Source organism: Bos taurus, chromosome 7, assembly GCF_002263795.3.
Source record: "Bos taurus isolate L1 Dominette 01449 registration number 42190680 breed Hereford chromosome 7, ARS-UCD2.0, whole genome shotgun sequence".
Classification (NCBI taxonomy): domain Eukaryota; kingdom Metazoa; phylum Chordata; class Mammalia; order Artiodactyla; family Bovidae; genus Bos; species Bos taurus.
In genome coordinates this window covers 47,678,283-47,702,476 of record NC_037334.1, presented here as the reverse complement: position 1 = coordinate 47,702,476, position 24,194 = coordinate 47,678,283, and the positions used below count along the sequence as shown (strand labels likewise).

Genomic DNA, 24,194 nt, shown 5'->3' with positions numbered 1-24,194 from the left:
GAAAGTACATTTCAGTGTTAAGGAAATTTTACTTCACTGAATTACCACAAAAATTTTCAAAGCATAAGTTTAGGAAGTAAGGCTTTGTGAAGATAAAAAGCGGAAACAACAAGGTGTGTGTGGTGGTGGGAGTCTTGTAAAAAGATTTTCAATGGTTTGGGTCATTTCCTTTTGCGGAGACTCCAATTTGATACAAACATGCAGATCTTAGAATCTGTTTCATTCAACAAAGCCACAACTTCTCTAAACAGCTGTGGGAGAGGCAGGAGGAATCTGAGAAGACAGGCCATCCGTGTTTGATGCTCAGGAGCCAGGAGGGTGCCAAGAGGCTGGCGGTGTTAACCTTTAGGGAACATGGTCAATGAGCTGGAATTTTCTCACTAACCTACCAGTTAGTGATTCTTTTACCAGATTAACCTCCTAAGTAAGCAGGTGACGTGTAACATGGCATAACACAGAGTGGGCTAGTTCTGCATCAAGTCTTTCCTATGTCTGAGTTTCTATAAACTCTTTGATGTTAATCAGAAAACATTCAAGAGTCTTTTTCCTTCATTAAGTGTTAGTTGCTCAGTCTTGAGTCTTTGTGACCCCATAGGCTGTAGAATGCCAGGCTCCTCTATCCATGGGATTTCCCAAGTAAGAATACTGGAGTGGGTAGCCATTCTCACCTCCAGGAGATCTTCCCAACCCAGGGATTGAACCCAGGTCTCCTGCATTGTAAGGCAGATTCTTTACCATCTGAGACACCAGGGAAGACTTTTCCTTCATTAGTTGCTTTCAACACCAATTCTATTTCCTGGAGGAGCAAAGACCATAATGGTCAAGAGCATGGACGCTAGGGCTAGACCTTCCAGACTCAAATTTCAGATCTCCTGCCTCCTATCTGGAGAATATCCTCACTATGGCTAAGGATATGTTAACTATAAAACTGGGATAATAACAGCATGCACTTCATAGGATTATTGTAAAGATTTGAGGGAGTTAATACACATACATATAATATGTACACAGTATGTATATATGATAATAAATATGTGTATTTAAAATGTTTATTATCAAAATGTTACTGAATAATTTATTTTTAATCATCTAAACCAATTTACTTTTAATAATCATTGAAGATAAAGGTAGAGAATAGCACTATTCAATACGAATATAAGGCAAGCCACATCATAAGCCATGATTTAATTTTAAATTTTCTGATAGCTATATTATAAAAGCTGAAATTAATAATAGATTTTATCTAACCCAATATATCTAAAATATTAGTATTTCAACGTGATTGAGATTTTTTAATTGTTGAAATATTTTTACATTTTTTGTATCAAGTCTTTGAAATTTGGTGTGTCTACACTTTTATGTGTAGCGTCCCTCAATTTAACTGGCCACATTTGGAGTGCTCAGTATCCATGTGTGACTAGTGGCTACCATATTGGATAGTACAGATATACACACTCAAGTTATTAGTCTAGGCGACCTCATGAGGCTGACTTGGAGGCGGGGTGGGGATGCTAGCAACATCTTGTTGAATTCTACATTGTTTACTATGCAACAATGAAGAAGTTATAAAGAAGTAAGGGAAAATTAAAAAGCAAAAACTAAACAGCTGCAGGAGAGGCAGGAAGAACCTGAAACATTCACAGAAATACAAAGGAAAGCAAGTTAATCAGGGAATTAGGAGAACTGGGTTCTAGGTCATAAGTGGGACCTTCAGAAAACCCTTTCCCATTCCTGGACGTCAGTTTCATAATACTTAGTTTAGAACTGTATGATTACTTATAACCTTCCAGTTCTTAAAATATACAAATGTCAGCCATTATATTTCTAATTATTCCCTCCAAGAATCTATCAACAGATGAGGATTCTCTCCTCACACCTGGAGATGATTTATCTGTACGCAGGACAGGTGGCATGAATTCTTGGAGCCTGAGACTTTCCTAACTCTACATCTGCCTTTTGAAAGCACATTTCTGTGCGCTGCTGGCTCTCAACATTCCAAGCTCCAAAGAGCTTATTACATTTACACCTGCACCCTGGTTCCTTCCGTGGTCCCTATGGTCACACACACCCTGAGAACAGAAAACAATGAGCCTGACCTTCTCACTCCCCCGCAGGAATGATTTGGTCCGAATGCAAGGAAATCTGGGAGGAGGGGCCGCGGGAGTACGTATTGCACCTGTGGAACCTGCTAGATTTCGGGATGCTGTCCATCTTCGTGGCCTCCTTCACGGCGAGGTTCATGGCTTTCCTGAAGGCCAGCGAGGCCCAGCTGTACGTGGACCAGCACGTGCAGGACGACACACTACACAACGTCTCCCTTCCGCCGGAAGTGGCCTACTTCACCTACGGTGAGTCAGAAGTTGCGGTGAGGATGAGTCTGCAGGTGTTCTGAGGCGCGTTGATTGGCTTGTTTGCAGGGCGTGGCCAGGAGCTTGGGTGCTCCGCAGTTGGTGGTTTATAAGGTCACTGTGGCCTACTTTGGTCTTTTCTGCTGTCAAAGCAGACACGCCTCACCACCTCCCAAGGAAGTCCTGGTCCCTGCAATAAACTAGCAATAGAATGTGGAATTAATAACTATGAGAAATGTATCCATTTGTGTTGGAAAGGATGGATTTGTTTTGGAAAGACTCTTGGAGCCTCCGTGGGATTCTTTTCTTTTTTCTTTCTTTTTTTTTTTTTTTGAAGAAATCTCATTCTTTATGTGGATCCCGGAGTCCTTCCTTCCATATTGGATCCATGTGTTCTGTGTAAGAATAAGTCTTGCTTTCCCAGTTCAAAAGTTATTTTCTCATGGTAAGATATGTTCTTAGAAGATGCCTTAATTCTTTCAAATCACAAGGCCATACAATGTGAGATACTAGACTGAATTTTTAGTAATAATAGTAAGAGTTATGGCTTCCTTGGTGGCTCAGATGGTAAAGCGTCCACCTGCAATGCGGGAGACCCAGGTTCGATCCCTGGGTTGGAAAGATCCCCTGGAGAAAGAAATGGCAACCCACTGCAGTATTCTTGCCTGGAGAACCCCATGGATAGAGGACCCTGATAGGCTACAGTCCATGGGGTTGCAAAGAGTTACAAGAGTTATAGCATTTATTGAGGACCCACTTAGATGTCAGGAACTGTATAGACATTTTACAGTATAAACTTCAGTTCTTGCAATAGCCCCATGGAAAGGTTATTTTTGTTGTTCCTATTTTATTGATGAAGAAACAGGTTTTCATGGCATGGTTTATAATGTTCCCAGAAATACAGGATTGCCTTGGATAGCAAGGGATCCTTGTTCAACATGAAATGAAAACCATGCAGAATGGCATAGCCTTTATGTTCCCAGGCTTTAGAGTTAGGGAGACCTGAACTCAAATCCTACTTCTGCAGCTTACTGTAAGGACTTGTTTGCTTAATTTTTCTGACCCTCAATTTTCCTTTATGTAAAAGTGGGATAATGCATATGTCAGAAAGTTTGTGTTGAGGATTAAATAAGATAGTACACATGAAGAATTTTTCACTGTGTCCTGAAATATTAAATGCTCACTGATAGTAACAGTTATTATCACTAGTACCTCTGGGGTCATTTTCTTGCTCATTATATCTTCTGTACTAAAGGAGAAAGATGAGTGGGGGAGAAGAAACAATAGATATGTGTTGTTACCAGTCAATTAGCTGGACATTACAGTGGCAGCTGCTACATCATGAAGGTTTGAGTGTCAAATGTCCCTGTTATATGAAAGCCACATGGTGCTGTGACCACTGAGTCTTGATCCAGTGCAGTAATGATATGCAGAAGGTTACCCCCTTAACATAAACGTGGAGTTATTGCCCATATTCAATGTAGATTGAGGTAGGCAGATTATGTTAAATGTAAATGTGGGAAACCGCACCCCCCCCCATTAAGAAATGGAGTCTTGTAGTATTACAAATCATCCCCTCTTCATTTAGCAAATCCAGACATTTTTAAAACATGGGCTTGTATATTTTCTCTTCTATGCTGCTCAGGGTTCGTTAAGGAAAGATGAATCTTGATACTGCATTGAATACTTTTCTTAGGGCGGTGATTCAAGCCACAGTACTGTTCACTCGTGACTTCTGCTCCCTTTATGGATTGTATTAAAGTCGCACCCAGCCCAAAGCTTTGCACTTTATTGCCCTTGCGTTGCGGTTCACCCTGTGCCCTTGAAATCTTTTTCATCTCAAAGGCTTGGCTTGTACCCCAGTTATGGAGGCAGAGTGCCCTCTAGTGGTCATCCAAGCAGTGGTTCCTTCTAACTTTTACAGCACCAAGAAAGGCAGGTGTTTTTCAGGTTGCAATTTTTTTTCCTAGAAACAGCTGCAAGAGGAAGAAAATCCCTTTGTCTCAATTGTCGAATTTGCTTTTACAACCATCAAAACTCTTAAAAGCCAATCAAAGTTGAATCAGTTCAGTAAATTCGCTCAGTCATGTCCAACACTTTGTGACCCCATGGACTGCAGCACACCAGGCCTCCCTGTCCATCACCAACTCTCAGAGTTTACTCAAACTCATGTCCATTGAGTCGGTGATGCCATCCAACCATTTCATCCTCTGTCATCCCCTTCTCCTCCTGCCTTCAGTCTTTCCCAGCATCAGAGTCTTTTCAAATGAGTCAGTTCTTCACATCAGGTGGCCAAACTACTGGAGTTTTAGCTTCAGCATCAGTCCTTCCAATGAATATTCAGGACTGATTTCCTTTTGGATGGACTGGTTGGATCTCCTTGCTATCCAAAAGACTCTCAAGAGTCTTCTCCAACACCGCAGTTAAAAAGCATCAGTTCTTCGGCCCTCAGCTTCCTTTATAGTTCAACTCTCACATCCATACATGACTACTGGAAAAACCATAGCTTTAACTAGATGAACCTTTGTTAAAATGTAATGTCTCTGCTTTTTAATATGCTGTCTAGGTTGGTCATAACTTTTCTTCCAAGGAGCAAGTATCTTTTAATTTCATGGCTGCAGTCACCATCTGCAGTGATTTTGGAGCCCCCCAAAAAATAAAGTCTGATACTGCTTCTACTGTTTCCCCATCTATTTGCCATGAAGTGATGGGACCAAGTGCCGTAATCTTAGTTTTCTGAATGTTGAGTTTTAAGCCAAATTTTTCACTCTCCTCTTTCACTTTCATCAAGAGGCTCTTTAGTTCTTTGCTTTCTGCCATAAGGGTGGTGTCATCTGCATATCTGAGGTCATTGATATTTCTCCCAGCAATCTTGATTCCAGCTTGTGCTTCTTCCAGTCCAGCATTTCTTATGATGTACTCTGCGTATAAGTTAAATAAACAGGGTGACAATATACAGCCTTGATGTACTCCTTTCCCAACTTGGAACCAGTCTGTTGTTCCATGTCCACTTCTAACTGTTGCTTCTTGACCTGCATACAGATTTCCCAGGAGGCAGGTCAGGTGGTCTGGCATTCCCATCTCTTGAAGAATTTTCCACAGTTTGTTGTGATCCATACAGTCAAAGGCTTTGGCATAGTCAATAAAGTAGATGCTTTTGAATACTTTTCACTAAAACTTCTGACTGGGTCACTAGGATCTGATAACAGCTATCTTAGTAGATTATCTTAATAGGTAACAGCTATCTTAACAGGTTACAGGAGTGACTTTTATTATTACAGCTGAGGTTTAAAATAATAAATTATCAGATCAGATCAGATCAGTCGCTCAGTCGTGTCCAACTCTTTGCGACCCCATGAATTGCAGCACGCCAGGCCTCCCTGTCCATCACCAACTCCCGGAGTTCACTCAGACTCATGTCCATCGAGTCAGTGATGCCATCCAGCCATTTCATCCTCTGTCGTCCCATACTCCTCTTGCCCCCAATCCCTCTCAGCATCAGAGTCTTTTCCAATGAGTCAATTCTTTGCATGAGGTGGCCAAAGTACTGGAGTTTCAGCTTTAACATCATTCCTTCCAAAGAAATCCCAGGGCTGATCTCCTTCAGAATGGACTGGTTGGATCACCTTGCAGTCCAAGGGACTCTCAAGAGTCTTCTCCAACACCACAGTTCAAAAGCATCAATTCTTCAGCTCTCAGCCTTCTTCACAGTCCAACTCTCACATCCATACATGACCACAGGAAAAACCATAGCCTTAACTAGACGGACCTTTGTTGGCAAAGTAATGTCTCTGCTTTTGAATATGCTATCTAGGTTGGACATAACTTTCCTTCTAAGGAGTAAGCGTCTTTTAATTTCATGGCTGCAGTCACCATCTACAGTGATTTTGGAGCCCAAAAAAATAAAGTCTGACACTGTTTCCACTGTTTCCCCATCTATTTCCCATGAAGTGATGGGACCAGATGCCACGATCTTAGTTTTCTGAATGTTGAGCTTTAAGCCAACTTTTTCACTCTCCACTTTCACTTTCATCAAGAGGCTTTTGAGTTCCTCTTCACTTTCTGCCATAAGGGTGATGTCATCTGCATATCTGAGGTTATTGATTCCAGCTTGTGTTTCTTCCAGTCCAGCGTTTCTCATGATGTACTCTGCATAGAAGTTAAATAAGCAGGGTGACAGTATACAGCCTTGACGTACTCCTTTTCCTATTTGAAACCAGTCTATTGTTCCATGTCCAGTTCTAACTGTTGCTTCCTGACCTGCATACAGGTTTCTCAAGAGGCAGGTCAGGTGGTCTGGTATTCCCATCTCTTTCAGAATTTTCCACAGTTTATTGTGATCCACACAGTCAAAGGCTTTGGCATAGTCAATAAAGCAGAAATAGATGCTTTTAGGGAGAGATAAAAACAAAATTCCTTTTGGCGTCTGTTTGAAGAATCTGAGTCCTATTTCATGCTATCCAAATGTGCTATTTATCTATAGAGAGGGCAACAGATGTATTGGAAAAATATCATTTGGTCCCCTACTTCTCTGAGTTATGACCTTGATGAGGACACAAAGTCCATAAATGTATCTATTTCCATTTATAATTTAGAATGCACTACATGAAACTGGCAAGTAGAGGCCTGGCTTCCCTTACTAAAGATCTCTTACCGCCCTTTATTATTGTAATTGTTTAACAGAGTCTATGCAAATAAAGAACAAAATCCTTCCTCTTCCATCTCCCTTGGGGGCCAAAAATCAGTATGTAATATCCTTACTATTTGCATTTATCTGGCTCTGAAAAGGACCCCATACCCCAAATCCAGTCTTTAGAATGGCAATAATAGTACCTACTCTACAGGGCTGTTGTGAAAATTACAGCTAATATAAGTGTAAGGGCTAATTTAGGTTTCTCTGTGTTTCTCCATTTAAGTTTCACTTAGTATTTCTCAACAGGGATGCAGTTGACTTGTTCAGCAGGGCAGTCCTCATGGAGCAGGTCTGTCTGGAACACTGCAGGATATTAGCATCCCAATAGAACTCCCAGTCAATCACTGAGATGACCACGGATGCCCCCCAACACATACCATCCTAGGAGGAAGGTGCCACTGTCACTTGAAAATCACTGTTTTCTGTCTTGACACATAGTAGGCAGCTTACTAAAGAAAGCTGCTGCTCTCTGCACCATCAAAACTACAACAGGAATACTGTACAAGTTTGCTCTGCTGTAGGGACACACGCATGGTGGTGCAGACCCTCGCCAGTGACCACAAGCAGGATGTCCCCAGCACAGGACAGGCCCCAGGACTCTTGCCACGAGGAACAGGGATGCCATAGCAATCCTGGATGACTGGTCACCACTTCTGGGTCCTTAGCTCACCCAAGGAGCAACTCCCAGACACACACTGTCTGGGAAACAAAACACAGGAGCATCTTCTTAGGCAAGAACCTTCAGATTCCTGTCCCCCGTGTGTGTCGTCACTTCAGTCCTGTCTGACTCTTTGTGATCTTATGGACTGTAGCACTCCAGGCTCCTCTATCCGTGGGGATTCTCCAGGCAAGAATCCTGGAGTAGGTTGTCATGCACTCCTCCAGGGGATCCTCCCGACCCAGGGATCGAACGCGCGTCTCCTGTGACTCCTGCATTCTTTACCACTGAGCCACCAGGGAAGCCCCTTCCTGACCCCATGTGAGCTCATTTGTTCTGATTTATGGCTAAACTTGTGGTTAGGATTTCATTCAATCATTTAACAAGTATTTAGCAGCACCTGCTGTAGGCTAGACCCTTGTCCCCAGGGAGCCCTGGGTGGTCTGCAATTTGTTTTCCAGCTAAGCACTTTACATATACGATTTTATTTCATCCTCATCAAAGTTCTGTAAGGTTGATGATATTATCCCCAGTTTGCAGATGGGGAAAATGAAGCTTACAAGGTTCATTGGACAGCCTCTTCAATAAGTGATGCTGGGTAAACTGGACAGCTACATGTCAAAGAATGAAATTAGAACATTCTCTAACACCATACACAAGAATAAACTCGAAATGGATCAAAGACCTACATGTAAGGCTGGACACCATAAAGCCCTTGGAGGAAAACATAGGCAGAACATTCTTTGACATAAATTATAGCAATATCTTTTTTTGATCCACCTCCTAGAGTAATGAAAACAAAAACATAAATAAGTAAATGGGACCCAGTTAAGCTTCTGTACAGCAAAGGGAACCATCAACAACATGAAAACACAATCCACAGAATGGGAGAAAATATTTGCAAGTAATGCAAATGACAAGGGATTAATCTCCAAAACATACAAAAGCTCATGCAGCTCTATGTCATAAAAACAACTCAATCAAAAACTGGGCAGAAGATCTAAGTAGACAGCTCTCCAGAGAAAAAATACAGATGGCCATAAAGCACGTAAAAAGATGCTCAACATCACTGATTATCAGAGAAATACAAATCAAAACTACAATGAGGTATTACCTCACTCCAGTCAGAATTTTGTTGTTGTTCAGTCACTCAGTCATGTCTGACTCTTTGAGACCCCGTGGACTGCAGCATGCCAGGCTTCCCCTGTCCTTCACCATCTCCCAGGGCTTGCTCAAACTCATGTTCATTGAGTCAATGATGCCATCCAGCCATCTTATCCTCTGTTATCCCCTTCTCCTCCTGCCTTCAATCTTTCCCAGCATCAGCATCTTTTACAATGAGTTGGGTCTTCGTATCAGGTGGCCAAAGTATTGGAGTTTTAGCTTCAGCCTCAGTCCTTCCAATGAATATTCAGGACTGACTTCCTTTAGGATGGACTGACTTGATCTCCTTGCAGTCCAAGGGACTCTCAAGAGTCTTCTCCAACACCACAGTTCAAAAGCATTAGTTCTTTGGCACTCAGCTTTCTTTATGGTCCAACTCTCACATCCATACAAGACTACTGGAAAACCATAGCTTTGACTAGATGGACCTCTGTTGGCAAAGTAATGTCTCTGCTTTATAATATGCTGTCTAGGTTGGTCATAGCTTTTCTTCCAAGGAACAAGTGTCTTTTAATTTCATGGCTGCAGTCACCACCTACAGTGATTTTGGAGCTCCCAAAAATAAAGTCTCTCACTGTTTCCATGGTTTCCCCATCTATTTGCCATGAAGTGATGGGACCAGATGCCACGATCTTAGTTTTTTGAATGTTGAGCTTTAAGCCAGCTTTTTCACTCTCCTCTTTCACCTTCATCAAGAGGGTCTTTAGTTCCTCTTCACCTTCTACCATAAGGGTGGTGTCATCCTCATATCTGAGGTTATTGATATATATCTCCCTGAAATCTTGATTCCAGCTTGTGCTTCATCCAGCCCAGCATTTCACATGATGTACTCTGCATATAAGTTAAATAAGCAAGGTGACAATATACAGCCTTGAGGTACTTTTTTCCCAATTTGGAACCAGTCGATTGTTCCATGTCTGGTTCTAACTGTTGCTTCTTGACCTGCATACAGGTTACTCAGGAGGCAGATAAGGTGGTCTGGTATTCCCATCTCTTTAAAATTTTCCAGTTTGTTGTGATCCACACAGTCAAAGGCTTTAGCATAGTCAATGAAGCAAAAGTAGATGTTTTTCTGGAATTCTCTTGCTTTTTTGATGATCCAGCGGATGTTGGCAATTTGATCTCTGGTTCCTCTGCCTTTCCTAAATTTAGCTTGAACATCTGGAAGTTCTCGGTTCATGTACTGCTGAAACCTAGCTTGGAGAGTTTTGAGCATTACTTTGCTAGCATGTGAAATGAGTGGGATTGTGTAGTAGTTTGAACATTCTTTGGCATTGCCTTTCTTTGAGGTTGAAATGAAAACTGACCTTTTCCAGTCAGAATGGCCATCATCAAAGGTCTGTAAACAACAAATGCTGGAGAGTGTGAAAAAAAGGGAACCCACCTACATTGATAGTGGGAATATAAATGAGTACAATCACTAACTAGGAGTAAAACTACCATATGACCCAACAATCCCACTACTGGGTGTATACCCTGAAGAAGCCATAATTGAAAAAGACACATGTACTGCAGTGTTTACTGCAGCACTATTTACAATAGCTAGGACATGGAAGCCACCTAAATGTCCATCAACAGATGCAGATGAATGAATAAAGAATTTGTGGTACATACAATGGGATATTACTCAGCCATAAAAAGGAACACATTTGAGTCCATTCTAATGAAGTAGATGAACCTAGAGCCTATTGTATGGAGTGAAGTAAGTCAGAAAAACAAATATTGTATATTAATGCATATATAGGGAACTGATGGCACTGATGAAACTATTTTCAGGGCAGCAATATAGACACAGGCATAGAGAACAGATCTGTGGGCACAGTGGGGGAAGGAGAGGGTGGGACAGATTGGGAGAGTAGCATTGAAACATATACATATCCATGTGCAAAAGTAGATAGCCAGTGGAAACTCGCTGTATGACACAGGGAGCTCCAGTCAGGTGCTCTGTAACAACCTAGAGTTGCGGATGGGTGGGAGGCAGAGGGAGGTTTTCAGGAGGGAGGGGACATATGTATACCTGTGACTGATTCATGCTGATATATGGCAGAAACCAACACAATATTGTAATGCAATTATCCTCCAATTAAAAAACAAAGGTAAAATGAAAAAAAAAAATACCTTAGAACTACCATATAATCCAGCAACCCCACTCCTGGTCACATACACAGAGAAAACCCTAATTTGAAAAGATACATGCACCCCAATGTTCATTGCAGCACGATTCACAATAGTCATGACATGGAAGCAACCTAAACATCTGTTGATAGAGGAATGAATAAAGAAATTGTGGTTCAGTTCAGTTCAGTTCAGTCGCTCAGTCATGTCCGACTCTTTGGACTCTATGAACTGCAGCACGCCAGGCCTCCCTGTCCATCACCAACTCCCGGAGTTCACTCAGACTCACGTCCATCGAGTCAGTGATGCCATCCAGCCATCTCATCCTCTGTCGTCCCCTTCTCCTCCTGCCCCCAATCCCTCCCAGCATCAGAGTCTTTTCCAATGAGTCAACTCTTCGCATGAGGTGGCCAAAGTACTGGAGTTTCAGCTTTAGCATCATTCCTTCCAAAGAAATCCCAGGGCTGATCTCCTTCAGAATGGACTGGTTGGATCTCCTTGCAGTCCAAGGGACTCTCAAGAGTCTTCTCCAACACCACAGTTCAAAAGCATCAATTCTTCGGCGCTCAGCCTTCATAGTCCAACTCTCACATCCATACATGACCACAGGAAAAACCATAGCCTTGACTAGATGGACCTTTGTTGGCAAAGTAATGTCTCTGCTTTTGAATATGCTATCTAGGTTGGTCATAACTTTCCTTCCAAGGAGTAAGTGTCTTTTAAGTTCATGGCTGCAGTCACCATCTGCAGTGATTTTGTGGTACATATACACAATGGACTGTTACTGAGCCATAAAAAAGGAAATAATGCCATTTACTGCAATATAGATGGATCTAGAGATTATCATACTAAGTATGTCAAAGAAAGACAAATATCATATAACACTCATATGTGGAATCTAATTTTTTTAAAGATACAAATCAAGTTATTTATAAAATAGAAGCAGACTTACAGATATCAAATACAAACTTATGGTTACCAAAGAGGAGAGGGACAAATCAGGAGCTTGGAATGAAAATAAGAAAAGACAGAGGAACCAGAGACCAAATTGCCAACATCCACTGGATCATGGAAAAAGCAAGAGAGTTCCAGAAAAACATCTATTTCTGCTTTATTGACTATGCCAAAGCCTTTGACTATGTGGATCACAATAAACTGTGGAAAATTCTGAAAGAGATGGGAATACCAGACCACCTGACCTGCCTCTTGAGAAACCTGTATGCAGGTCAGGAAGCAACAGTTAGAACTGGACATGAAACAACAGACTTGCTCCAAATAGGAAAAGGAGTACGTCAAGGCTGTATACTGTCACCCTGCTTATTTAACTTCTATGCAGAGTACATCATGAGAAACGCTGGACTGGAAGAAACACAAGCTGGAATCAAGATTGCTGGGAAAAATATCAATAACCTCAGATATGCAGATGACGCCACCCTTATGGCAGAAAGTGAAGAGGAACTCAAAAGCCTCTTGATGAAAGTGAAAGTGGAGAGTGAAAAAGTTGGCTTAAAGCTCAACATTCAGAAAACAAATATCATGGCATCTGGTCCCATCACTTCATGGGAAATAGATGGGGAAATAGTGGAAACAGTGTCAGACTTTACTTTTTTGGGCTCCAAAATCACTGTAGATGGTGACTGCAGCCATGAAATTAAAAGACACTTACTCCTTGGAAGGAAAGTTATGTCCAACCTAGATAGCATATTCAAAAGCAGAGACATTACTTTGCCAACAAAGGTTCGTCTAGTCAAGGCTATGGTTTTTCCTGTGGTCATGTATGGATGTGACAGTTGGACTGTGAAGAAGGCTGAGCACTGAAGAATTGATGCTTTTGAAGTGTGGTATTGGAGAAGACTCTTGAGAGTCCCTTGGACTGCAAGGAGATCCAACTAGTCCATTCTGAAGGAGATCAGCCCTGGGATTGCTTTGGAAGGAATGATGCTGAAGCTGAAACTCCAGTACTTTGGCCACCTCATGCGAAGAGTTGACTCATTGGAAAAGACTCTGATGCTGGGAGGGATTGGGGGCAGGAGGAGAAGGGGACGACAGAGGATGAGATGGCTGGCTGGCATCACTGACTCGATGGACGTGAGTCTGAGTGAACTCCGGGAGTTGGTGATGGACAGGGAGGCCTGGTGTGCTGCGATTCATGGGGGCGCTAAGAGTCGGACACAACTCAGCAACTGAAGTGAACTCAACTGAACTGATATATAAGATAGATGCTGTACAGTAGGGAACTCCACCCAATATTCTGTGATAACCTATATGAGAAGAGAATATTAAAAAAAATATGTATGACTGAATCACTTTGCTGTATACTTGAGACTAACACAACATTATAAATTAACTATACTCCAATAAAATTAAAATATTTTTTAAAAATTTAAGTGATAATAAAAGATTTCAAAGGAAAAAAAAATGTTAGCCACTGTCTAGAAATGCCACTTTCAACCTCAGGTCTTCCTAGGTCATGCCTAGGTCTATGCTCCTCACCACCACCTTCTTGTGATGGGACAGCCCCTGCTTATAGAGCTCCAACCCCTGGGAAGGAAGACAGGCTAACAAGCAGCATGGTCAGGGCCATGACAAGAGAGTACACAGGCTGCCGTGGGAGCAGAGAGGGGGACAGGGAGGCTGCCCAGGAGGTGGGGCAGGGTTGTGGTGGAGGGGGCACACAGGACTTCCCAAAAGAGATGACACTAGAGCAGAGTCTTAAAGGAAGACTGGGGTTGAAGTGAGGGGAGGGTGCTCTAGACAGATGAGCCAGCATATTCCAAGAGGGAGGATGGCACCTTCAGTGTACTGGGATTAAAGACAAGGGCAGGCAGACAAGTGATGAGGTCAGAGGCCTCTACAGATACCTAACTGGTTTCTCTCCCAGAGCAGATCCCGTGGCCCAGTGAGTAACCCAGCTTGTTTTCTTTCAGCCAGGGACAAGTGGTGGCCTTCAGACCCTCAGATCATATCAGAAGGGCTATACGCAATAGCTGTCGTGCTGAGCTTCTCTCGAATCGCATACATCCTGCCAGCCAACGAGAGTTTTGGGCCTCTGCAGATCTCCCTGGGGAGAACCGTGAAAGATATCTTCAAGTTTATGGTCATTTTCATCATGGTATTTGTGGCCTTCATGATTGGGATGTTCAATCTGTACTCCTACTACCGAGGTGCAAAGTACAACCCAGCGTTTACAACGTGAGTATCCCAGAGCCCTCTCCTGAGGAGCACCCCGGCTCCCCAGGCATCCTTGGCAGCCTCTTGCAGGTGATTCCTTGCAGGAGACTTGGGTTTCCTTGGCATTTCTAAAGGTTAAAGGCGACTTTAGTCAAGGGTGGTTTCAAGTTCAGGTTCTGGTATTGGAAGAACGGAAGAGCTACGTTAAACCTTCACTTACATCTTACATGCTATGTGGCCAAGAGCATGTTCCTTAACTTCTTTGAGTCTTAGTTTCCTCATCTTTAAAATTAGGCAACTAATAATACCTGCTTAATAAGGATAGTGTGAGGATTCAATAAGGTGATTTAGCTGCCACATACTAAAATAAACGGAATTATTACTATTACAATGAGCTTAATCTGTGTTACCTAGAAAGCAAAGCCCTGGGCAAGTCTTGCATGCCAACATTTCATTGGAGAGGAGGAGTTGCAATCCAAATGAACTAAGATAGAAGGAAAAAAGAAAATGGCATATCGGAGGAGGGAAAGCATATACATGTTGCCGATTGGGCCACCATCTACCAAGACCCACAGCTTGGTCATGAAGGACCTCTACAGTGAGACATACAGTGCTGCATTGCAGAAGAGCCCATCAGGATAGATTTAGAAAATTTATCAGCCACATCTTTCCCACCTGCTTTCTCTCATTAGTCAACTTTACTCAACAGGACATTCACGAACCTAACACTTCCAGGTTAGCCCCTGCGGAAGCCATATCCACACAAGTCTGCCTGTGGGCACAGCTCCACAGCTCTCCATGCCTGACTGGGCAGACCAGTGCTGTGTACAGGCAGCGAGTGAGTTCTGCAGCATCACATGCCTCAGCAGCACAGAAGGCCCAGGCAGGGGAGGCAAGAGGAGGTGGAGTGACCTGAGACAAGGTGCTTGTCAGGCCAACTAACCTCGGGGTCCTAAAGGAGCTGCTGCAGGCAGAGCGAGCAATGCCTTGGCCTCCCCCCACCCCGCCCACCCCAGGGTGGGGACAGAGCTCACCAAGCCGATGTCCACAAAGACCTGGAGCTCCTCCCCTCTGGGGGATGCTGGGTGGTCTCCCGGAGGGTCCTCGGTAGCACTGAGCATTGGTCTAGTAGAAGAGTCTGGCAAATCTGAGTTTACATCCTGGCATGGTCTTTTAGTAGCTAATGACCTTAAGCCAGGGCACTTGATTGGTCTGAGCCTCTGTGTCCTCACTGGCAAAATGGAAATAAGGCTCATAAAGACCTCACAATAAGGTTCATAAATACCTTCACGAATAAACAAAGCGGTTCTGTAAAGTGCCTGAAGTCCAGTCCAGGCCCTGCCCCAGGCTCATCTCATTCCAGAATTGCTCCCAGCCTTCATGGCTTCCATCCAGAGTCTGGACGGAAGGACAGTCAGGTCTCCAGCCACAAGCAGGGCAGCTGGGACGAAGAGGGCTAAACTCTTGCTGACACGGGTCCCCAAGAAGCCCCAAGGGGGCTGGAATTTTTTTTTCAACCAGTGACAAGGGTGGAGCCACACCATGCAGACTCCCTGAGCAGGTCCCACCTTGTGGTAGGACCTCCACTTGACCCTTCTCCCAGAGAAATCACCCTTCAAAGGAAGGTCCGTGACTTGAAGAACCCAGACAGAGTGCGATGGACCCCATGCCCCTCAGCTCTGAATCGCGGACTGCACTGCTCAGCCCAAGTGGAACTGCCTAGAAAGGTGGGTCCCCTGGAGCTGCTGAAGCACAGAAGCTGTTATTCTCTGAGGCAAAGAATCAGTGTGTGTTCACAGAGAGCTGGGGCCTGGCCCAGTGCTGAGAAAGGTACCCGAGGATGGCTGGCTGTGTGTCTCAGCCCACTGCACCCTCGGCTCAGACAGACTAGGTTTCAGTCTGACAGTCTGAGCTCTTCTCTATGGTTGTGTGGTCCTGGGCGAGTACTTCATTCCCCACCCCACCCCGGCCCCAGCGCATTCACGTCCCCAGGTCTGAAAGGACAACATCAAGAAGGCCATCTTCACAGGATTGTTGTAAGGATCCAAAACAAAGACAGTGAATATAGTGCTTGGCATATAATAAGCCTTCAGTCAGTGATAATAGTGGAGATGGTGGATAAGGAGGAGGAGGGGGTGGATGAGGAGGAGGGCGCGGATTGAGCTACAAGAAAGGACACGTGGGTACTGACTTCCTAGGACCCTTTCTGGACAGGGACCTAGCCTACCAGCTATTCACCAGATCAGGCCAAATGCATTAGTGAGTCAGGTGGACTACTTTATAGCAGTCCAACACTGGGTGATGAGCTGTTGAAGGGGTGAAATAAGCTTGAATCACCCAAAAGCAAATTTTGCTCTGGATCTGCTAGAGGCAAGGCTAACTGTATGCACCCAGGGTGGGATGTGCTGTTTACTGACATCAAGTCAAGACGTCAGTCAATAACACAAGGGCTCTGACCCTCTGTGGTCAGGCCCTGATGTTCTTCCTGTGTTTTCAGTCTAGGATGATGCCTTGTACACAGCATTGCTCACTAAATCCTTCATAAACAAGCATGAGGGAACCCACAGGAGAAAGCAAGGCAAATTCAAAGCAGTAGAGTAAGCAATCAACTGGGAACGTGAGCATGGGTACCACTGTCTCCTTTCTCCTCCCTGGGTGTTCTGTGCAATCCCCCTTTGCTCCCCCTACAAGGAAGCTGTACTGTTGGCCCACGGTTCCTCCAAAAGTCACTATCATGACACCTGGGACATGAACAAGGTCATAACTTGGCAGTAGGGTTGTGAGTGAAAGTCACTCAGTCATGTCCAACTCTTTAAGACCCCATGGACTCTACAGTCCATGGAATTCTCCAGGCCCGAATACTGCAGTGGGTAGCCTATCCCTTCTCCAGAGGATCTTCCCAACCCAGGGATCAAACCGGGGTCTCCTTCATTGCAGGCGGATTCTTTACCAGCTGAGCCACCAGGGAAGGTCCAAGAGTAGGGCTGATGGGGCCACAATTCTCAGCTGGACACACACAGCCAATCTAGGGAGGGAGTCTTTGGCATCAGGAAACGTCATGGGGAAGGGTGAGAGCAGGAGGGGCCAAAGCACTTGGCTTGTCTCAGGTGCTGGGAACTGAAGAGAGATTCTGTAGACATGAGAGACCCAAACAAAAAGGATCCAGGCCCTCCAGATGGGCAAGGGAGAGGAAAAGGCATGGCAGCGGCAAGCATAGTGAAGAAAGGACAGAATATTTATCGCCTTGGCAGCCCCTAAAAGGGGATATGAAGCTGTGAATAGGATTTGATTGAACAGGGAAACAGTCAATAGAGCAGTGAAGTGGAGAGGAAAGAATGGATTTTTTAAAATGTCATCTCTTACCTTTTGACTGCTCTCTGGAGCATATCACACACCCCCCACCCCCCAACCCAAGATTTTCTTGATACGCAAAGAGCCACAGGAGGATAAAGGATTCTCATGATTTAGGGGACTCAGAGCTACTCTGAGTGCCTGCAAGACTGATAATAAAGCTGAATGACTCCCTTGGTGAATGCTTCATAGCCACCCATACCCAGGCCACTCTGCCCCCTCAGAATGCTCCCTTTGGCCCACCCCCAGGGGCCCTCTGTCTGTGGACTTTAGAGCTTTAGGGTAGGATGGATCCTCTCATCTGTTTTTATAGTCAGAAGACTCACCCCTACAGAAGGGAAATTTGGGCTGGAGCACACTACAGGTGCCCCCCCCACATCTTTGCCCCTGTAACCCCACCCCAGCCATATTCAAGGACAGCGTGGGTCCCTAAGGGTTCAGGTTCCACTTTGGAAGTCAGCCATTAGGAAGCAACAGAGCACTGTCCCATGAGCTGCCTGTTCACCTCGTGATGGGGCCCAGGCCAGCTCATAAGAGCCAGTCCCGCTCGAATCCCACTGGGTTACGTGTCCGTGCTTATGTGCTCAGTCATGTCCAACTCTTGGCGGCCCCATGGACTACAGTCCACCAGGCTCCTCTATCCATGGGATTCTCCAAGCAAGAATACTGGAGTGGGTAGCCATTCCCTTCTCCACAGGATCTTCCCAACCCTGGGATCAAACCCAGATCTCCTGCATTTCAGGCAGATTCTTTACTGTCTGAGCCACCAGCAAAGCCCTTGTTGAACAAAGTGAGAGTCTTACTAAGAGAATTTCAAGCCCTATGAAGTCAGAATAGATAGCCAGATCCCAGCAGAGAGCATGGTCAGCAGTCAAATCCTAGGAGCAGTTCCCAACTTTCCTGCTTCCTTTACCTTCAGAACCAAAGGTCTGCTTATGTTTCACAGTGGCTTCAGTATCACAAGCTGGCATTCAGGGAGGTGCAAGAACAGAGGCATGTGTGCATAGGCCACTGGGTAGTGAGCTGGGCTTGTCTGCCCATGACAGACAGGCACCTGCTGGCAGCTCACTGTGTCTAAGTCATTTCTGTTAGATACTGCAGACGGCCAGAGGGGAGGAGGAGAAGGTGTGCAGACGAGCTTCATGCTCTCAGAGCATGAAACCTAAGTGTCCTGAGACAAGGGTAAGGAAGTGGAAGTGAAATCGCCTGAAAATGCATTTTCTTTCAAAAAGTCTTAAAGTTCTCAATTCCAACTGTTTGAAATTGTGTTCTTATTGGGAACATATCTTTGACGTTATCATGGAAATCAGTAGACACATAGGATTTGCTCTCTGGAGTTTTGTTTTGCAGCCCCCTTTGTTGGAATGCACATATTCCATAAGGCAAAGCTTTTCTGCTGAGAGATCATTTGGAAACCTTGGGATCCAGTGCTCTACTTAGTGTTGGAAAAAGAGAGATAAAAATCCTTGGCTCACTAGTGACGTACAGCTGGATGAGAATGCCAGGGGAAAGGGTGGGCTTCCCTATACTCCAATGGGCAACTGTGGTAGGACAGGTACCCAAAAAATAGAAGGAGCTGGGGGCAACGAGGGGACCCAGGGCAGGGAAGTGAAGGGCTCGCTAACACGGCCCAGGATGGGCTCTGGTCTTCCCTTTGGGTGAACTTGGCCTCCCCCACTTAGTTTTGATTGGAGATTCAGTGTAGGCCCTGACCCTCAAAAGGGATCCCAGCCGATCTTTTCTACAGGCTGTCGTGGAGTCAACTTCATAGCATAGCTGGGTTGAGACATTTCTAATCGAAAAATACCTCTCTTAAGGGTATGCCATTTCTAAAGAATCATTTTACCAAAAGGAACTTGAGCAGTGCTGGGCAAAATTAGAAGCTTCTGTTTTCTATGATAGGCATGGAAACTTTCCATACTCTATGTACGGAAACTCATATGCACGCCAGGGGCAGAAGGCATTGAGTCAGCTCCAGCCAGCTCAGCGGGGCTGCAGGAAAGCCAGCTCCTCCCTCCAGAGAGCCAGGAGGCGAGCCCTGGGGCTGAGGAAGGACTCCCTGAGACTCTGCCCACACATACCACACCCCAGGACCACTGTACCACCCTGCTGCTGAACAGCTCTTGACAAACCAATGATCTGCCCTCTCGTTTAATCCACACACCTATGGAATAACACAGACACTACTACCAAGAAACTGAGGCTCAGTGAGATGGACTTGCCCAAGACCACAGAACCAAGAAGAGATTTGGACCCAGATCTGCATGGCTTCAGGCCTGTCTTCTACCTCTTGACCTAAAATTCCCCAACTCCCACACCAGGGCCTGTGCTCCAAGGTAGAAGCTAATTGTCTTTAAAAAGTTGGGTCACTTTCCTATGACACTAAATACTAAAGAATGGCATATTAAATTCAGATTTGGATTGTCCTTAGGAGCTTGATGATTCTACATATCTCCACTCTCAATAAGCAGCCTGTGATTGTCCCTGGGTAAAGTATGTTTCTATTCCAAACTGTGTTCATTCATTTGACAAATGTTATGGAGCAGCTACTCCATGCCAAGTTCTGTGTTTGGCCCTGAGGTTATAAGGATTAATAATATAATCTTCCCATCCTTGAGGAACTCATAGACAAGTATGGAATTTCAACAAAGGGTGGGAGCATCAGTTATTTACACCATGTGATCAAAGGGTACTCGGGCAGCCCAGTGATGAGGAAGCACTGAAATCTGCCTGGCAGGGTCAGGGAAGGCTTCGTGGAGAGGGTGACCCTAAACAGAGGATCATGGAGGCCTGTTTAAGGTAAAGGAGCTGAGCATTTTTTTTAAGTGGAGAAAGCAGCTGCCTCGTTCCCCTGATTTGGATTTGTTCAGATGTTTCAATGCCTCATAATAGGTGAGAATTTTCTTAACAATAGCAAAAGCCGCTTCCAGAGGCGAGGTCTGGGGAAGGGACAACGAATAGCATGTCAGGCCACAAAAGGTGGCAAGAAGAAGCCCCTGAAGCAGCCCAAGAAACAGGCCAACGGGATGGATGAGATAAGGCACTTATGCAGAAACAGGAAGAGCAGCAGAAGAAACTCTAGAAGCTAAAAACAAAGAAGGGAGAGCCCCCTGGCCAAGGAGCAATTAAGAAATCTGCCCAAAGGTAAGCTTGCAGACTGATTGGGAAGACAGATATTAATCAGTCACAGGAATGAGGGCATATGTGCAACCGAGCAAATGTTCCCTGTGCCTGAGGCAGTGGTGATCTCTATTCCTTTCCTGTTTAAACATCTGGATCATCTGGATCTGCTGCCATAACATCTGTTGCAGCCTATAGTTAGAATGCTAAGTGTTGTCTTAAGAGCCTATGGTACATTGAAGAGTAAACTTTTGTGAAAAGAAAGTAGGCAAGTAGGTGAGAGTTTGGGGAAATAGTGGAAAATTCAATCAGATAATCCATCAGGAGCTAGATTGTGATGGTCTTTAGAAGTAAGTCCCAATAGGGTGTCAGCGTCTCTAAGGCCTTTTTTTAAATGAGAAAGCTGGTTTTATCTGCCTCCAGCAAGAACACTGTGACAATAGTGTAAAGGATTGGTTGGAAGGCAGAGGAAGGGACTTTTAGCCTGAGCTCGGTGCTGGGGGTTTTATAATGAGCAGAAATACTCATGGAACTTGCAGACTGATTGGGAAGACAGATATTAATCAGTCACAGGAATGAGGGCATATGTGCAACCGAGCAAATGTTCTGGAAGAAATGCAGCTCCAAAGGGAACTGACGGATCCATGAAGAGGCCGTGGCAGGAACCACAACCTGAGAGGATGCAAGCCTGCGCTAAGGGGTGGCAGCCAGGATGGAGAAGGGCAATGGAGAAGGAGGTTAGAGTGGATGAGTCACGGAGGCTGCCTGCATGTCAGGGTGTGTGGGCGGGCTGAAAGCAGGATGTTCTCAGGTTCTGATGTTGATTAGGCCCTAGAAGTACGTAGAAAGAGAGTCAAGAGGGTATCATGGGGAAGAGGGTAAGTTCCTAGTAACTGGGGAAAGCGATAGGGGCTTTGTTTGGCCTTTCCCAGAACCCACACCCAGCAGAGCTGAAGGAAGACACTCCAGACTACCTTCCAGAAGCATGGGTGAAGTGGTCCATGTCCTAAAGGACTGGAAGAGCAATGGGGGCCTTGAGGAAGAGCCCATCCTCAGTACCAAGGGACAAGCAGAGACCTGCTGAAGGGGTGAAAAGGGCTCTTAAGCTAAAAGTGTCATATTGTGCTTTGTAAACAGAAGAGCCTGAGACTTCCCTGACCCAAGGAAGGGAGGAAAGGGAGATGGTCGGGTGAGCCATATAGGCCCAGAAACATCCAGAAGGGATTGATGAGCCAGAGGGGCCTCCTGAGAGCAAAGGGCCACATCTGCAAGAAGGGCCTGCCTGCAGAGGAGGACCTGCTGGGGCAGCTGAGGTTGAATGGCATTGTCTGCCCTCATGCAACTCACTTAACCAGCAGCCAGTCAGGAGAATCAGAACAGCATCATGGGACCGTGGCCTCTGCCGTGTTCCTTGTACCGAGCACGCGGAGTGAGTTTGCAGGTGGGAAAGTGGAGCGGGCTCAGCCTCCTGGGCTCTGTGGAGGAGAGGTTTTCCCAGGGTGCAGGGTCCATGTTGCAATACGGGCACCCCCAGTATGGAAGTGTTATCATCGTACTGTATCATGTTTGAAAGTTATCATCTCACCTTTCATCTTATACATTCAAGTTAGGCTGAAGGGTTTGGGGGGGATGAGAGAGCTCATTGTACCCACTTTCATGTGGGGAAACTAGCCCAGAGAGATTGAAGGCTTGATGGAGGAGATGGCAGTGGTCAATGCTGGGGCTCAGGTCAGGCTCAGAAAGGCTAGGCATCTGGGAATAACCTTTATGTGTCAAAAAAAAAAATAATTTTGGCCTAATATAATTTATTTTCACATAATCCTCCAAGAAGTGATAAAAATATGTATCTTTCCCTGAGCTACTTTAGAAAAATGATTATACCTATTACAGCAGACATTCTGCTATCGTATAATGTTTATTTATACCCTCTCCTCATGTTTATTCATGACACGAATTCTTAAAGCCTGGTACCTTTGAGCTTCTGGAGCAGGCCAAGAGCCTGCAAAGTTGTGAGGAAAAAGACTTGACAGAACACAGGAAATGTGCTTTTTTGGATGACACCTTCAGAACGTATTTGCAGGCACTCCTCTATCTTATTCTCAGGCTGACTTGCAACAACTTAAACAAGGAAATTTCAATCTTTTATTCACCAAAATGCAACTCTAGGATGGAAATAAGGTGTACCTGTCATTCTTCAGAGTGACAGAGTGACAGAAAACTGGACTGTCCAGGGCTCGCTCTAGAATATTAACAGAAAAACAGCTCTCTATGAGGTGAGTCTGAGGCAAGCTGGCTAAGACAAATCACAGCAAGCCTCGGTTTCCCAGCTTCAATCATTCATTGATGAAAGATGTCTCCTGAGACCCCACTGTGAGCCGTGCACTGTTCTGGGCATTGGGGGAAGAGCCGAGAGCAAGTTATGACCCCCCAGAGGTCACAATGCTCTGTGAATGGGAAAAGAGGTAAAATGATGTTGGTGGTGATAAAAAATAAACAAAAAGAAAGGAGAACATTTTTGGCCATGCCACATGGCGTGTGGGATCTTTGTCCCCCAAATAGGGATCAAATCCACACTCTTGCATCGGAAGGGCAGAGACTTAACCACTGGAGCGCCAGAGAAGTCCCAGAACATTTTAAATTAAGTGCTAAGAGCTAGGAAGGAAATAGAAACATCATGACAGTGAAGTGTTAGTCCCTCAGTCGTGTCTTATGACCCCATGGACTGTGGCTCACCAGGCTCCTCTGTTCATGGGATTCTCCAGGCAAGAATACTGGAGTGGGTAGCCATTTCCTTCTCCAAGGGATCTTCCCTGATCAGGGATTGAGCCCAGGTCTCCTGCATTGCAGGCAGATTCTTTACCATCTGAGATAATAATCAGGAAAGACCTCCTTCAGACACAGTCAGAGAAGGCTGACCTGACCAGGTAACAATTAAGGTTAAAGTTTAATGGCTGAGAAGAATGCTGGGAACAGCCATGTGGGGAGGAAGGGGAAGGGGAATCCAGGCAGAGGGACAAGGACCCTGAGTGAGGGGCAAGCCAGCATGAGGTCAGGGGAGCCCCAGTTGGGTGACTAGATACAAATTGTTAGCCTATGGAAAGCTGTTAAGGAAAAGAGGTAAGATCTGATTCATAGTTTTAAAGGATTATTCTGAGAATTGAAGGTAGGGTATGAGAGTCAACCTGATGCTGGAGCCTTTGCAGCTAAGGGTTGGGGGGTGGCGGCGGGGTGGGGGGGGCGGGGAACCATGCTAACATTAGCCACATTTGTTGCACATTAGTTAGGTGCCAGGCAGGATTTTGTGTACCTCACAAGCATTCCATTAACTCATTTAATCGTCACCACAACCCTATGAGGTAGAGATTGTTTTCCCATTCTGAAGCTAGAAAAAATGAGCCACAGAGAGGCTACATTATTTAGCCAAAAGCTCACAGTCAGACACAGAACCTGCACTCTGACTGCTTCATCAGAGCTTCCCCTCAACACTGGGATCAGTAGCAGGAAATCGGAATGTGCAGTGGGGACTCATTCATTCAAAGGACCATGGGTTTATTGAGTATCTTCAGTATACCAA

At 45.0% G+C, this 24,194-nt stretch overlaps 1 protein-coding gene across 1 annotated transcript in view; it reads left to right on the top strand.

Moving 5' to 3' along the window:
• TRPC7 (transient receptor potential cation channel subfamily C member 7) overlaps positions 1 to 24,194 on the top strand; it is a 150,576-nt gene that overhangs the window by 103,695 nt on the left and 22,687 nt on the right. The window contains exons 6-7 of the mRNA NM_001192795.2: positions 2,115 to 2,348; positions 13,906 to 14,170. Coding sequence (NP_001179724.2) covers positions 2,115 to 2,348; positions 13,906 to 14,170 — 499 coding nt within the window. The remainder of the gene's footprint in view (positions 1 to 2,114; positions 2,349 to 13,905; positions 14,171 to 24,194) is intronic.